The 14,388-nt window shown below is 40.1% G+C and overlaps 1 protein-coding gene across 6 annotated transcripts in view; it reads left to right on the top strand.

Moving 5' to 3' along the window:
- The first annotated feature begins 4,658 nt into the window (after positions 1–4,658).
- The window catches only part of LOC113033696 (uncharacterized), a 38,718-nt gene continuing 28,988 nt past the window's right edge, over positions 4,659–14,388 (top strand). For 5 of the 6 annotated variants that reach the window (XM_026187742.2, XM_026187744.2, XM_026187741.2 and 2 more), the window contains exons 1-4: positions 4,659–4,964; positions 10,764–10,859; positions 12,761–12,963; positions 13,288–13,454. In XM_026187742.2, coding sequence (XP_026043527.2) covers positions 4,926–4,964; positions 10,764–10,859; positions 12,761–12,963; positions 13,288–13,454 — 505 coding nt within the window. In that variant the 5' untranslated portion in view covers positions 4,659–4,925. The remainder of the gene's footprint in view (positions 4,965–10,763; positions 10,860–12,760; positions 12,964–13,287; positions 13,455–14,388) is intronic. The other variant, XM_026187743.2, reaches the window with a different exon arrangement.

The following is a 14,388-nucleotide window of genomic DNA, read 5'->3' as shown; positions in this document are numbered from 1 at the left end:
TGCGACGCTCACACTCAATGAGCGCCGTTTTTGTAAGACCCCCGCAGGTCGCCAGCTCTACTATCTATTATCCAGACACTCAGGGGACACGTCATGAGAGAGCAGAGGGCTGTGTGTGTGTGTGTGTGTGGGGGGGGGGGGGGGGGGGATAAACATGAGAGGATGTGCGTTCAGCACATGCCTTTGCGTCTAATTTGCTGTTTACCAATCAAAGACTCCCACGTAAAGTACACGAGGACAAAATTGACACTTTTGGACCGATTTTAACATCTAATCTTCGTTTAAAGTGGCGAATCTCCTGAAATGTCTTGGAGCAAGACAACAAAATCACCAAAGGTTTTGTGGCATTTTCTCTGCGAATAAACTTGACCTTTGACCTCTCCTGCAATTTTTTAAACAGCACCAGAAGTCATGTAATGTTATAGTATTAAAGTGTTCAGTTGCTTCACATATAAAGACTGCCTTGTCATCTGTGTGTCTGCGGTGAAAGAACTGTGACGGAGAGCGTGGATTTGCGTTGAAATCTCCCCCATTCGAGTCGAGGAAACAAATAGTAAAGAATAGAATATATAAATACAGCATCTTTGTTAAATTTGCTCGATTGCACTTTCAGACTTTGCCAACAATAAATCATGTCTTCCTTTGCGCACAATCATCAGTGCGCTTCTCTTCTGCTCTCAATTACACCAGCTCGTTCGCACAGAAACACACAAAAACACACTGAGAGAGAGAGAGAGAGAGAGAGAGAGAGAGAGAGAGAGAGAGAGAGGCGCTGTTGTTGATTAATTGCTGAGAGGGGAGTCCGGCGGCTGTCTGTCTGTTCAAACACTCTCTGGTGAATCCTACAAGGATGTAAACAAACTTCATCCCCTGCTCTGAATTCTGTTCAGCGGAGAACCGCAAAAAGCCCCCCTCCCTCCTCGTAGTTTTTTCTCCTCTGGCCAGGTGTCATGACTGGGTCCTTGACGGCTCCTGTCTTCCGCGGTGCCCCGGTGGGCCCTCGAATACATTACAATAATTAAGCCTTCCGTGATTTAGCCTCCTAAGAGAGAAGTCCAACAATGTAATTAAGGGCAAGCTCGCTGTATTAGGTATGAATATTCAAAACTGTGTCAATTAATTAGCCGGTGTATCACTCCCGTTATGTCCCGGTCCTTCAAGCCCACTCAAAAGGTCAACCGTGTCAACGGAGAGCATATTTTAAAGACATTATGTAATTGCAAAGAAAATGACTTTTTAGTGCCACTTTGCTTGACGAGGAGGGAACATTTTAAAAGACAGTTGATGCTGCGCTTGTGTTTTTTTGTTTTCTCCGAATAACTATTTTCCCTGCGCCTGAAAAATGAGATTTGAAACACCGAGGCCCTCCGAGGCCAGGGCGGGTAAAAGCATCCTCTTAAAACGCCCGGGAAAGATCAATATTAAATCTGTTTTCACAAAGGGGGCCGTTAAATAGACACCGTAGCTGATCTGCATAACAAAATTAATTAGGTAGTCTACGGCAGCGTTCGCTTGCACCCAACTCCTGGACAAATAACTAGTTGTAAAGCACACCTTCTGGGCATATGGAACATATGCTGGAATTATCCTTAATTGACTAATTACATAAATTACTCATTAAGTTTACAGCACATCAATTATAAAAGATGTATCAATTAATTTTGCATAAATTACAAGCGGCACGCTGCACGAAGAGGGCGGCGGAGGGAATGAGGGTCGCCAGGAGGGGGTCCCCTCTAAGGTGGAGAGACATGTGTGTGTTCGTGCGTGCGCGCAAGTGGGCGCGCGTGTGAATGACGGTCGTCTGTTTGTTTCCAGTCTCTAATAATTATTTGTTCAGCTTAAGGGCAAAGATATTCTTTCTCTGTCTCCCATTCGCAAAGGGAAAGTGTGGGGGTAATGGCAATTATACTAATAATAATAATCTTAAAGACCTCTCTCCAAGTCATAAGGGGCGCATCGTCGCGGAGAGAGCCATTAAAATCAATTAGCGCGGCCTATTGTTTTCAATGGAAAATTAAGCCGGTTTAGGACTGTAGTGCAGACGCTGTAAGGCTCACTTGCGTGATGGGGAATTATTTAGTGGCAAAATACGACAGATCTTACAATTTGCCCATAAAAGAGCGAGCCAGGGGAGCATTAATGGATCACAGCTAGGATGGTCCGCCTGTTGCCTTCCTGTTGGCCTTCAAGAATCTTTCAGTCACCTCAGGTAAAACTGTCTTGAGTTCCCGTTTCACAGAAACTGATTAGGTGCAAAGAACCAGAATTCTTCCCCGAAATCTCGTCGTGAAACTTCGACCACACAGCCACAGGATAAAAACTGTCACAGCAATTAAAAGCAAACGTTTTAGTCTAAAAGCTTTGTAATCGGTCATTTACTTTCCCCAAACATTTGCGTGCTTTCACTTTGTAGAGTCTACAAACTAAATACCGAATTTGCAGCATCTTTTTGAGTATGAGCCAGCATCAAGTGGTGCTGTCTGTCATAATGTCACACTGGAAATGTTGCAGAAATCCAAATCAGGACTTGCAGTAATGCTTTTTTCAGTGTTCAGTGTTTGTGACGCTCTTATTATGAAATTGAGATATAAAGTGTAGAAAAATGAGACAATTTTAACAAAACAAAATCATAATCTTTAAATTCATTTCATTGAAGGGGCCCAAACATTGCAGCAGCAAACTGGTTTTGATTCCATGGGGTCACCTTGTTTTCAGGATGGATTTAATTACTTTGCACATCATAAATAAACAAGTGAATAAACCTGGAATGAACCTGTGTTATGATGAGCATATGCAAATGTATCCTCTTTGCTGTTGATATAGAAAACCTGCAAAAGAATTTCTGGCAGTCGTTAGGCATTCTTTGAAGGAATATTCTAAAATGTTCCTGCAAATACAGATAGTAGTTACAGGCTAGAGCAGGACAGTGACAATATATTGCTCAGGTGTAGTCTGTGCCTGCTCACGCTTCTCTGTTATTGTGAAAGTTACTGTAATTCCTTGGACATTCCCAGACACAGGAACACACTAAATCTACCATTACAGCTTGTTCACAATGAAGGGGGTAACGTTATGTATATGCAAATGTAAAAAAATATATAAAGAAAATCTATTTCCACTGACAATATAGCAACAGGGGAAACTCGATATTTAAGGCTTTTGGTGACCTTTTGCACCTTACCCTTCATTGTATTTCACATATCCACCTTGTTAGAGTGTCTTACTAATTTTGAGTGACTTCATGTAGAAAAGCCTTGAAGGGAAGTAACCCTTCCCATATTGTTTGAAAAAAAATAAAATAAAATAAATATATATATATATATATATATATATATATAGAGAGAGAGAGAGAGAGAGAGAGAGAGAGAGAGAGAGAGAGATAGATAGATAGATAGATAGATAGATAGATAGATAGATAGATAGATAGATAGATAGATAGATAGATAGATAGATAGATAGATAGATAGATAGAGATAGTCATTAACAAACTGTCTATCACTTTTTGTTTCTCAGGAAACAATAACTTTTATTTTGAACTGATTAGATCTGGTCTGAATATTGTAAGAGCCCTCTTGGCTTTCTGCAGGGACGGTGCTCTAACAGAGCTCGCATTTAGAGCAGAGTATTACTGCTTTCACCACAAATGGAGAAGCAAGATGCTCACAGTAGTGCTCATAGTGCCTGCTGCATTAATACAGTTAGGCAACCATGGATTCCAATAAATGTGGTATTTGAGCTAAAAGCCATGTGAAAAAGACACACACTCTCTCTCTCTCTCTCTCTCTCTCTCTCTCTTTCACACACACACACACACACACACACACACACACACACACACACACACACACACACACACACACACACACACACACACACACACACACATTTGTGCATTATATGGTGGATTGTCTCTAATGTAGTGATACACCAGCCAGTTTGCTTTTTGTCCTTTAATGGCCTGTTATAAGAAAATAACCACAGTCCATGCTGATTTATTTGGTTATCATTCCATTTTCGTTACTCTTATCACAAACAAGATTTGGCATTGGTACAGTATAGCATGAGTTTTCAGTTGTTTTTCACGAACTGGCAAATGAAGCCAAAGCTTCATGTTAATTGACGTGACCCTTTATTACTTTTACTTTATAATTAATCTGAGTGTAGTCGACTTATCAGAAACCAAATGGGCGGGGGGGGGGGTTAAAGAGTTAAACCCAGTGGCACAATGAACCAATGATAAACGACCTCTTTTAAATATTAAAGTTTCAGGATTGGCTGACTTCCTATGTGTGTGTGTGTTACTGTTCCTCACAGGGACATCTTTCAGGTTAATTAAAGTGCTTCCTGTGAAAGCACGCCCGTACCAGAAAGGTACTGCGGTGCTCTTTGGCTGTGGTTGTTATCATATTGCGGCATTTTTCCTCCCCTGTGCACCACAAGTGTGAATATCCTCAAATTAAGAATAGAGCCAAACCAGCAGCGTGCTGTAACGTAAAGCTGGAGCGCTAGGCTGCACTCATCACTCACTAAATTCAGTATGGTCTCATCTGAGGCTGTATGGGATAGGATAGGGATGTGTTAATGTGCACGGGGAGGAGGGGTTGAGCGGGGGAGAAGGACGAAGGGCGGGGAGGGGGCCTCCTACCACCGCAGGGTGCGCGGCTGAATCACCGAGCGCGCCTCCGTCGGATCTTCTCTTCCTACCGTCACACCCACTGCTCGGTGTTGTGGGTTCGCCCCGTTGAGAAGGGGAGGACCGACGTCTCTCGCGGCAGCAGCGAGTGCTGCAGTGCGAGCGCAGCGGGGGACTCGGAAGCGAGGAGAGAGGGGGGAGAAAAAACACAAGCCCACATCAGCTGCCTTATTGCCGAAACTTGGTCTATGGAGAGATCTGCAACAGCGCCGTAGCGACGCAGGCCGACATGGAAGAGTATTTGCGGAGGGTCCAGAGCAGACTCGGGGTGAGTTAAGAGCCTTCAGCGGCGTTAACACCAGGTTGCGGGTATAATGAATGAGACCATGACGGGAAAGCTGCTACTGCTGTGCTACAGGCTGCGTTCCTGTTGCTGGAAAAGCGCACGGCAAACGCCTCTCACGTCCCCTCGGTCTTCCCGCCCCCCATGCCCACCCCCCAAAGCACCTGTAGATCGCCAGTATGACAGCACAAAAGGAAAAGAACGGCGTGTTTGGTCCAATACAATAAGCACGTTGTGTTTACAGGAACACCAGTGTGTGAATTTGAATGAGGAGATTTCTAATGAGGGGAAGGCGTGACATCAACAAGTTTAGCCGGAGGCTGTCCTTCCCTGCTATCTGGCTGCTCTGCAGATACTGACTCATAATTTGCATTTGATCCAGAGCTGAATATCTCTTCGCACACTGTCAAAAAAGCCTCATGCAAATACTAAACAGCTTAATTTATACGGATCAAATGAACGTAGAGCATCTGTGAAGCATTATGTTGCGTTCAGGGGCACATCCAGCACATCCAGCCTATGTTGTAGCAGATATGTGGTCTACATGCCTTGAGTTCATGGAGGACCCTAAAACTGCTTTTTGGGCATGTGCTTGAGAGACCCTAGTGTCTGTATGTGTGTGTCGCCATCCCCCTTTACACACAAACACACTAAACAAAAAGGGTATTCATTTCCTGTTAATACTGTCTCTGTCGTATTTGGGACATCATATTTTGGCAAGGCTTCGCATCATTTCTTTACAATGTCCAGGAAGGGGATGATCAGAAATATCTGTCTGTGTCAGATGCTCTACTGTACACCATGTACTGAAATATGACTTTAATAGTTTTAGTTTTGCTATGTTGCTCCTTATTTTCTTTGGAGGGGAAGGAAAACACCCACCACACAGTCTGAGAGGACTTGATTGGCGTTCACACATGAGCACATACTAAACCAAAACAGAGCAGTTTTTTTAGTCTTAAAGTTAATATTTTTTCTTCTCACAACCCTCTCTTAAACATCCTATACATTGAGAAATCAGCCTCACATCATGGCCCATTTAGTAGCTGCCCTCAAGCATATTTTTCATCAGCAGATAAAGGCTGTGTGTGTGTGTGCGTGTGTGTGTCTTAAGGAGTAGTGTAACAGGGTAATGTACATAATTGCCTGAGCTTGCTGATGCACGTCAAAGCTGAGATAAATATTTCAGAGAAAAATCTCTGTCTTGATATTGCCCGGTTATTACAGTAATTGCATATAGGTGTCTGCGATAGGCCGTAATAAAATGATATGAACAAAGTGATTTCTAGTTAAGGGAATACCAGGGAAAATATGTTGTTATGGACACCGATTGTTGTTGTAACCCAACATGCAGGGTTGCAGCATTTCTTACCCACCGTACAATACTTACAATAATTAATATACTTACAATACAATATTTCACTTATCTGTGTAAACGGCTGTCTGTCAGCACAATGCAAACCTGTCTGAGATTAAATTTTTAGGCGAGTTTAAGACCTTTTATCTGGGGAGAAGAAAAGCTCAAAGAGGCAAATCTGCAGATCAGAGCACAGCAAGGTAATTGAGTGATAAGAGGGGACGACTGATGAGTGTCATGTCATGTCAGATCCAGATAAGGTGTAACACATGTCACGATTAACAGCCATTCCTCAGTTCTCTCTCGCACACAAATGCACACACACGTACAAATTGTGTGCGAGGGCACTTTATCCCTCTCTCTCTCGTAGCTCTCTAATGTAAACTTTGATGATTCACTCTTTTGCTGACCACGCTCTCGTCTCTGTCATTCTCCTCATCCCGCTTTCTCTCCACTCTCTGCATGGCTATGGTCCAGAACAGCAATACCTCTAATTATGTTGGCTCTTAGAACTTACTGAAGCCATCTTTCCTTCTCACTCAGATTTGCTCTGTGTAGCTCCACGGCTCTAACTCCTTCACTCTCACGACATTTGGCATCGAGCTAAAGCGGCATGCTGAGTGCGCTTCGCGCATCTGTCTTTCTCAATCTGTACACTATCACACATGCAAACACAAAAAAACAGAGTCGTAGGACTGCTTTAATTGGCTTTGTTTGCGCCTTCATTCAGAAACAGGTCATTTTAAAACTTTGTATGTTGGGATGTTCTAACATTTGTCATTTTTCTCTCTTTAATTATTTAGAATTATTTAGAGCATCACATAGATTTTGTTGTTGAGACATCTATCTATCTAATTAAATAAACTGCTAGACCTATGTGATGTCAGAAAAATTAATGCGTGATAACACTTTTAAGCACTGGAATGAGGATATATTTGCAAAAAAGCAGATTTTTCTGTGAGCATAGTGGCCTAATGCTCACCAGCGTGTCTGCGTGAATGCATGGTCCATGCATAAATTGACTTTTCTTATTCATTGCAACTCAGGCTGCCTTTTGCAGTGTTTTATTGAGCATATACATTGTTTGGTGGCGAAGATGATACAATTAATCGGTCATCACTACAGGGGCCTTTCTGTGTGGAGTTTGCATGTCCTTGTTGTGCTTTGAGGCTTCTCTCCAGGTACTCCGGCTTCCTCCCACAGTGTAAAAGCACACTTGTCAGGTTAACAGGTGATTAGGTGTGAATTTGAGTGTGACTGTCTCTCTGTGTTACTCGTGTGATGGAGTGGTGACCTGAACAGAGTGTACTGATGTCTTGCCCAATGACAGCTGGGATAAACTCTGTGATTCTCACTTAGATAAGCCGATGGACGGATGGATGAGAGACCACAGCTTCAGTCAAAAATGAGTAACTTTTAAGGTTATATAGAAACTCCTAATTGAAAATTAGCATTGAAATCCAATATCTCGTGAACTGGAACTTTTTAATTAGGTTTGTGATCTTATTTTCTCTTTTTCTAGTGAGCATTTTAATTTGTTACACCAAAATATTTCTGTTATTTTCCTTTTTTTCCCAGCAGAAATTGTGTGAATTCTGCTGCAATATGTTCCTCAGCTATATGACCAAGATGTCAGGTTGAGATGAAGCGCGTGTATGGAAATTTAGGGGTGTACATCATGTAAACATCACTACGGCACATTGGTATGACCTCACACCAGGAAGCAGCTGTTCTCTGTGTGTACTTTTTATATTATTTCTATATTAAGAGGAAATCATCATAGCGGTTCTGCAGTGTGTTCTACAGACGCACGATTCAGGTGGAAGCTGAGACTCCAATAATGATTAATAGATATTTCTAATTTAGCACAATGAAGAACCGGGTGGTCCAATGATTGCAAAACCACAGGTGTAAATATTTTTAATTATTTTAGGTTGAATTAGGTTGTTTAAGTGTCTCACAACTGTTAGAGAGGGAGTGATTTTTTTTTAAAAATTAATCTATTTCAGTTTTTGCTGAGAGCAAATACAATAATAAATTTTGTAGTTTTTACATTTAATCTTTATTTATCTAAGCAAAAATAAAAAATAAAATCAGAGCAGCTGTTCATGTATTTCACAAAACTGTCCTAAACCTAAACGAGGGGAGAGGATTTGAATATGGCAGCTCAGAAAGGCGAGGAGGAGAGAAAGAGAGCACTCAGATTGAAAGGTATCAGGTGGCCAGTACACATGTGCGCGCACACCAGTGTTCTCCTATTGCAGTCGAACAGACATTGGCCTTTTCTCCTGCTAATGCATCACTTCCTTTTCTCTGGCTATCTACTATTGATTTATTTTGCTGCCCTCCCTGCTATGAAGGAACGGGCAGGAGAGCCCGTCCCCCATCCTTCTCTGCCTCGCACACATTCTGTACTCTTTCTGCTTCTTATTTTATTTCCTCTTTGTGATACTTCCCCCGTCCGCTTTACCTCTTAAATTGCCCTCCCCGCTGCCCCTCCCCTCTCTGTCTTTCCTGTCACATTTTCTACCTGTTTGGCTTCCATTTTTTCCTTTTCTCCTTTCCTGCACCTCTTCTACACCTCTGACTCACCAACTATATTACAGCTCCTCATTTTGATAAGCCTTTCTTGAACTCCTTGGCCTCCTTCCTCCAGTATAACCAGACTCCTTCCGTTCTTATGATCAGGCAGCCTCAAATCTTTTTTTCTGCGCTCCCTCTGAGCGCTTTGCTCTTTATTACCTCACCCCTCATTTCATTTATCCCTCTGGCCTGAGCGGCGAGGCCATAAGAACAGAAACAAGACACTGGCTCAATTCCTTATGCACTATTACCAGTGCTTTATGTGTCTAACTATGGCATTTAGCTCCCTTAAATTACCGGACTCCATTATGTATTTGATAAGTCAACAGATTTGCTGAGTGTTTGTAAGGCTTGCAAGATGAAAGCAGGATTACCAGATAAAGTAACAAGTTAACGTGCTTTGAGAGTTTGTTTGTGCTGACCATTTTCTAAAGTCAAGTCAATTTTTTACATTACATTACAAGTACATTTAAAAACAAAACAAGGTTTAACTAAAGTGCTGTACAACTAAAATGGATAAAACAGAGCAGAAATATGCAGCAAAAAAAACATAAAACAAACAAGAAACAAAGCAAAAGCGTTGAGTTTTGGGTGAGGTCTTAATTTAAACTTTAAAGTTGAACTGTAACTACAGCAAAGGCCTGGTCTCTTCTGTGCTTTATTCTGCTTCTTGGAACATCCAGAAGCATCTGATCATCTATTAGAAGAATGCATAGTTAAAAGCTCAGAAAAGTAAGAGGGTGTCAATCCATCACAATGTAAGTATGTTAACTGATTCCAGGACAGCCGTTGACTATCATATAACACAGAGACTGGAAGTCTACTAAAAGGCATGCAGCAGTTTTTAATTATAAAGATCAGTATCAGCCTGCTAATGTAAAAGCATAAAAATATAAGAGCAGATGTGTGGAATGGAGGTTAAGTTGGGAGGAGGGTACGGTGGCCTCAAGGTTACTGATCTTTGATAGACTGTCATGCTCCCAGTGACGTTGTTGTAAAGGTACTTGTAGCCCTGCTAGTCCTTTTGGAGTAGGGTGCAGGTGTGTCTTGCACTAGTGGTGATTCAGATTATCTGCACTTAACTGATGTTTAGATAAAATGTTAAAGACTGGTATAGAAAGAGCACCCAGTGAGGGCACTCAATGGTTGAGGATGATTTTGTTAAAAAAAAGTAAAGGTGAATAGGCTGTATTGTCTCCTGCTAAATCAGCTAAATAAGAGTGTCTTTTTTCAAATTTTAACAAAAATACATAAATGTCCAGAGATAAGTTCATGAATCATCTGCCGTATTAAGATCTTCTACTAAGAGTCCCAGTCAACAAATGAAGGGGGAAAAATAATTTTCTGCCTTTTTCACCCTGAGATGAATGTTTAATGTCTGTAATGGAGCTGTCATTAGCGTCCACTTAACCTAAATGAGGAGTGTTTGTTCTCATTGTTTGCAGAAATTAATGGAAGTCATCACTTCTCTGATAAACCGTGTTACTCTGAGTTAGAAGTGAAAAAGTTATTCTTGCTAATTTCGACTGATCCTTTGCTCCCATGATGGATTTTGCCAGTAGTGTAGTGCGTATTTACAAGCATTTTCTTTCAAGCATGAGCTAAGCCTTGCAGCACCGTGACTTCATTATTAATGCATCAGGTTGGGTTTCAAAATGCTGCAGTCATCTAACATAATCATGCTGGCTTGATGCTGGTACATTATATACTGTACATCAGCTAGCAGATCAAAGTGCTTCACAGTTCTTTTGTTTGGTTGGGACATAAAGAGACAATAATGTCCTTCCAATCATACTGAAATGAAAAGATACTGATACAATAAATTGGTCGTTTTGTTCTTTTAGGCATCAGAGGGTCCCGTCCATGCTGTTTTAGGTGGACCTGAGCCAGATGTTGACACTGTAGCAGCAACACTGTGCTTAGCTCTACACCTCAGCCAGGTAACTTCAATATCTACCTGTTTGTGTTCATGTGCTTTGTGTTGCATGTTTATATATTACCCTGAAAAATTTTAGAGTTGCCCCTCATTATTTCTATCTTGTTTCCAAGGAGCCAGACTTCCTTGTAACTTCGAAAGTGGTCTTGAGCATTAGTTCTCCAGGACCTCATAGTGACCTATGAATCCTTCAAGCATAAATAAGGCACCTACGTGAATTGTGTCTACGCATAATGAACAACTCAGCAAAGAATTGGTTTTAAATTGAACTTTGTTACTAGCAGCCTGTCGCAAAAACACATACTATGTTCCCATTTATTTAACTGAATCTGTGAAACGTGGTTGGCAGCAACATTGTTTTTAGCTTGACAATGGTCACAAACACACTGCCAGTGCAGTAAAAAAACAAACAAACAAAAAACCTGGATAGAAAAACACACAGTGGAACGCTATCAGTCATGGATTGGCCTCCCCAGAACACAAACCTTCATATTACTGAAGTAGTGGAGCATCATCTGAGACAAAAACAGAACAAAACACAACTTTGAGGACATCCATAGAAGAACTTTGAGTGTCCTTAAAGAAGCTTGGAGAACTATTCGTAAAATTACAAGATATATATATATATATATATATATATATATATATACACATATATATATATATATATATATATATATACACATATATATATATATATATATATATATACACATATATATATATATATATATATATATATATATATATATATACACATATATATATATATATATATATATATATATATATATACACATATATATATATATATATATATATATATATATATATACACATATATATATATATATATATATATATATATATATATATATATATATATACACATATATATATATATATATATATATATATATATATATATATATATATATACACATATATATATATATATATATATATATATATATATATATACACATATATATATATATATATATATATATATATATATATATACACATATATATATATATATATATATATATACACATATATATATATATATATATACACATATATATATATATATATATATACACATATATATATATATATATGTGTATATATATATATGTGTATATATATATATATATATATATATATATATATATATATATATATATACACATATATATATATATATATACATATATATATACACATATATATATATATATATACACATATATATATATATATACAATGTGTTTAATTAATTTCCAGCTCCTCCATTTGTGTGCAGCATGCAGTAGGACAATGTTTCTACTGACAGCACATTCAAAAACTAACCACATTTAGTATGCCTTCTACATATCCATTTTGGCATATTGTTGTTTGATTTGTGTTAATGTGTCATGTACAGCTCTAGTTTTTGTGCAAATTTTCTCCTTTGCTTAGTTCACAAAACTCGACCATTGCCCCAAACCTTTCAGACTGCCAATTAAAACTGAGAACTTTGCTATGGCTGTTTCTCTCTCTCCCCCATGTCAAATCATGTTTTCGTGGAATAATTTTCTTTTATGCTTATGAAAACCCCCCCCCCAAAAAACGCTCTCAGCTTGTATAAGCTGAAACACTACCTTGGTAAAAATGTAACCGATGAGTGGCAGCAGGGCATAAAATGTCCATTTTTCACTTCGACATCAAACAAAATATTGCCTCACTGTAGAATCAAGTGCAGTAATTTCCACTATATGCATTCCGCTAACTCGGTGAAATTATGATACCAGACACTTCTTGAAATGCTGCATTCAGATTCTACACTTTTATCCAAACATGATGTACTTTCAACTTCTTTTTGGCTTCATGTGCTTTCTGTGTGTCTTTGGGCATCTGAAGAGAGAATCATCAGGTGGAGTGTGTGTGCCGGTGCTGTGTGGCTGCAGATGTGACACCGTGTTGCCCGAGGAGACGGCGAGGTATCTGAAGAGGGTGAAGCTTTGTGAGAGCTTGCTGCTTTGGAGAGACGATGTAGACCTCATGAGACTACATCGCACCAAAAGGCTCTCGCTCACACTGCTGAGAAATGGACTGCTAGACAGGTGAATGCAATTCAGATTCAGACCAGCAGAACCAGGTCAGTCTGCAGATCAGTTCAGCTCAAATTTAGGAAACTTACGTACATGTGCACGCAAAACCACAAATATACACAGGTGCAATGGGCTTTGGCAGCGAAGACCATTTGTTGATGTCTAGATTATTTTGGAAGATCATTTAGGTGTGTGTGTGTGTGTGTGTGTGTGTGTGTGTGTTCATCCCACATGACACAAAAAAGAGTGTTGTATTTATGCAAATGAATCATGATCATTGCTCCTACCCCGGCAGCCATCCATATCCCCTTCACCCCCGTCCTCTCCCTCTTCTAGCTCTGAGTGCCGCACTCTGGAGTCCAGCATCCAGCGAGTGGTCTATCATGACGGGCAGCAGGACGCGGGGGATGATGGGGCATTGTCCGCGGTGACGACAGTCACCAAAGAGATTCTTCAAGAGGCAGCAGAGCACATCAGAGCAACGCTGGGGGAGATTCTTGGAGGTGAGAGAAGCACAGGCGCCCTCCCCCCAGGGGGAGTAATGGGGCGATGAAGGAGGACACACACAAATCCCCTGACATGACTCGCTTAACACTCACCAGGAGAGATCGAGAACGAGAAAGATGAAGGGTGGTGAATGTGAGTAAGTAAGAGCTCGGAGAGACACACAGAGTCCCGTAATGTGACTTTTTTTCTTTTTAATTTAGCTTAGTCTGTTTTCCTCTTTTGTCAGGTAGTTGTATTTTCCTCCTAAAGTAACAAAAGTTATCACAACAAATCAACGTGAAATGAAAAAAAGTAGATGAGCAGAGAACAAAAATGTGTGTAAACTACGCGTGTGAACTCTATTAGAGACAAAACTTTCTAGTTTCTGTGTAAGCTAGAGTAAAATATTCTTTGCATGTAATGATATTTTATGCCGTCAATAACAAAATAACTCCATAACTCCCCATAAAACTTTAATTGAGATGCTTTCCGTGCACATGTTGTTAAGCCAGTAAAACAGCCTGCCAAACAGGTACTCCAGACGTCGATGCTAGGCACCTGTGTGGAGGTTAGGTTGCAGAAAGCATCTGATCCTTGTTCGATAATGCTCTACATCAACTTTCACTGAGATTTACAGAGAGACAGACAGAGGAAAAGTGAATTAAGGTGGAGAATGGAGGGAAACGGCAGAGAGAGAGGAGTAAAGTGCAGAGACAGAAAAGAAAGATGAATAGAACAGGAGAATCATGTGCTGTGAGTAGTCCACTGCTCATATTTCTCTGGGAGAGTTCTTTGTACAGGTTCATTGATTCCTACAGGAACTCAGCTCTTTCCCTAAATAACATAAGGTCTTTGAGAAGACAGTTATCATGGAGGTGGGGTCTGGGTATACATCCCAAACAGACAATTCACACTTTAAGGTTGTTTTTACATAACTGGTTGACTTATAAA

This window comes from Astatotilapia calliptera, chromosome 12 (genome assembly GCF_964374335.1).
Source record: "Astatotilapia calliptera chromosome 12, fAstCal68.1, whole genome shotgun sequence".
In the NCBI taxonomy this organism is placed as follows: Eukaryota; Metazoa; Chordata; class Actinopteri; order Cichliformes; family Cichlidae; genus Astatotilapia; species Astatotilapia calliptera.
Note: the sequence above shows the minus strand (reverse complement) of the source record. Positions and strands in the feature narration are given on the sequence as shown.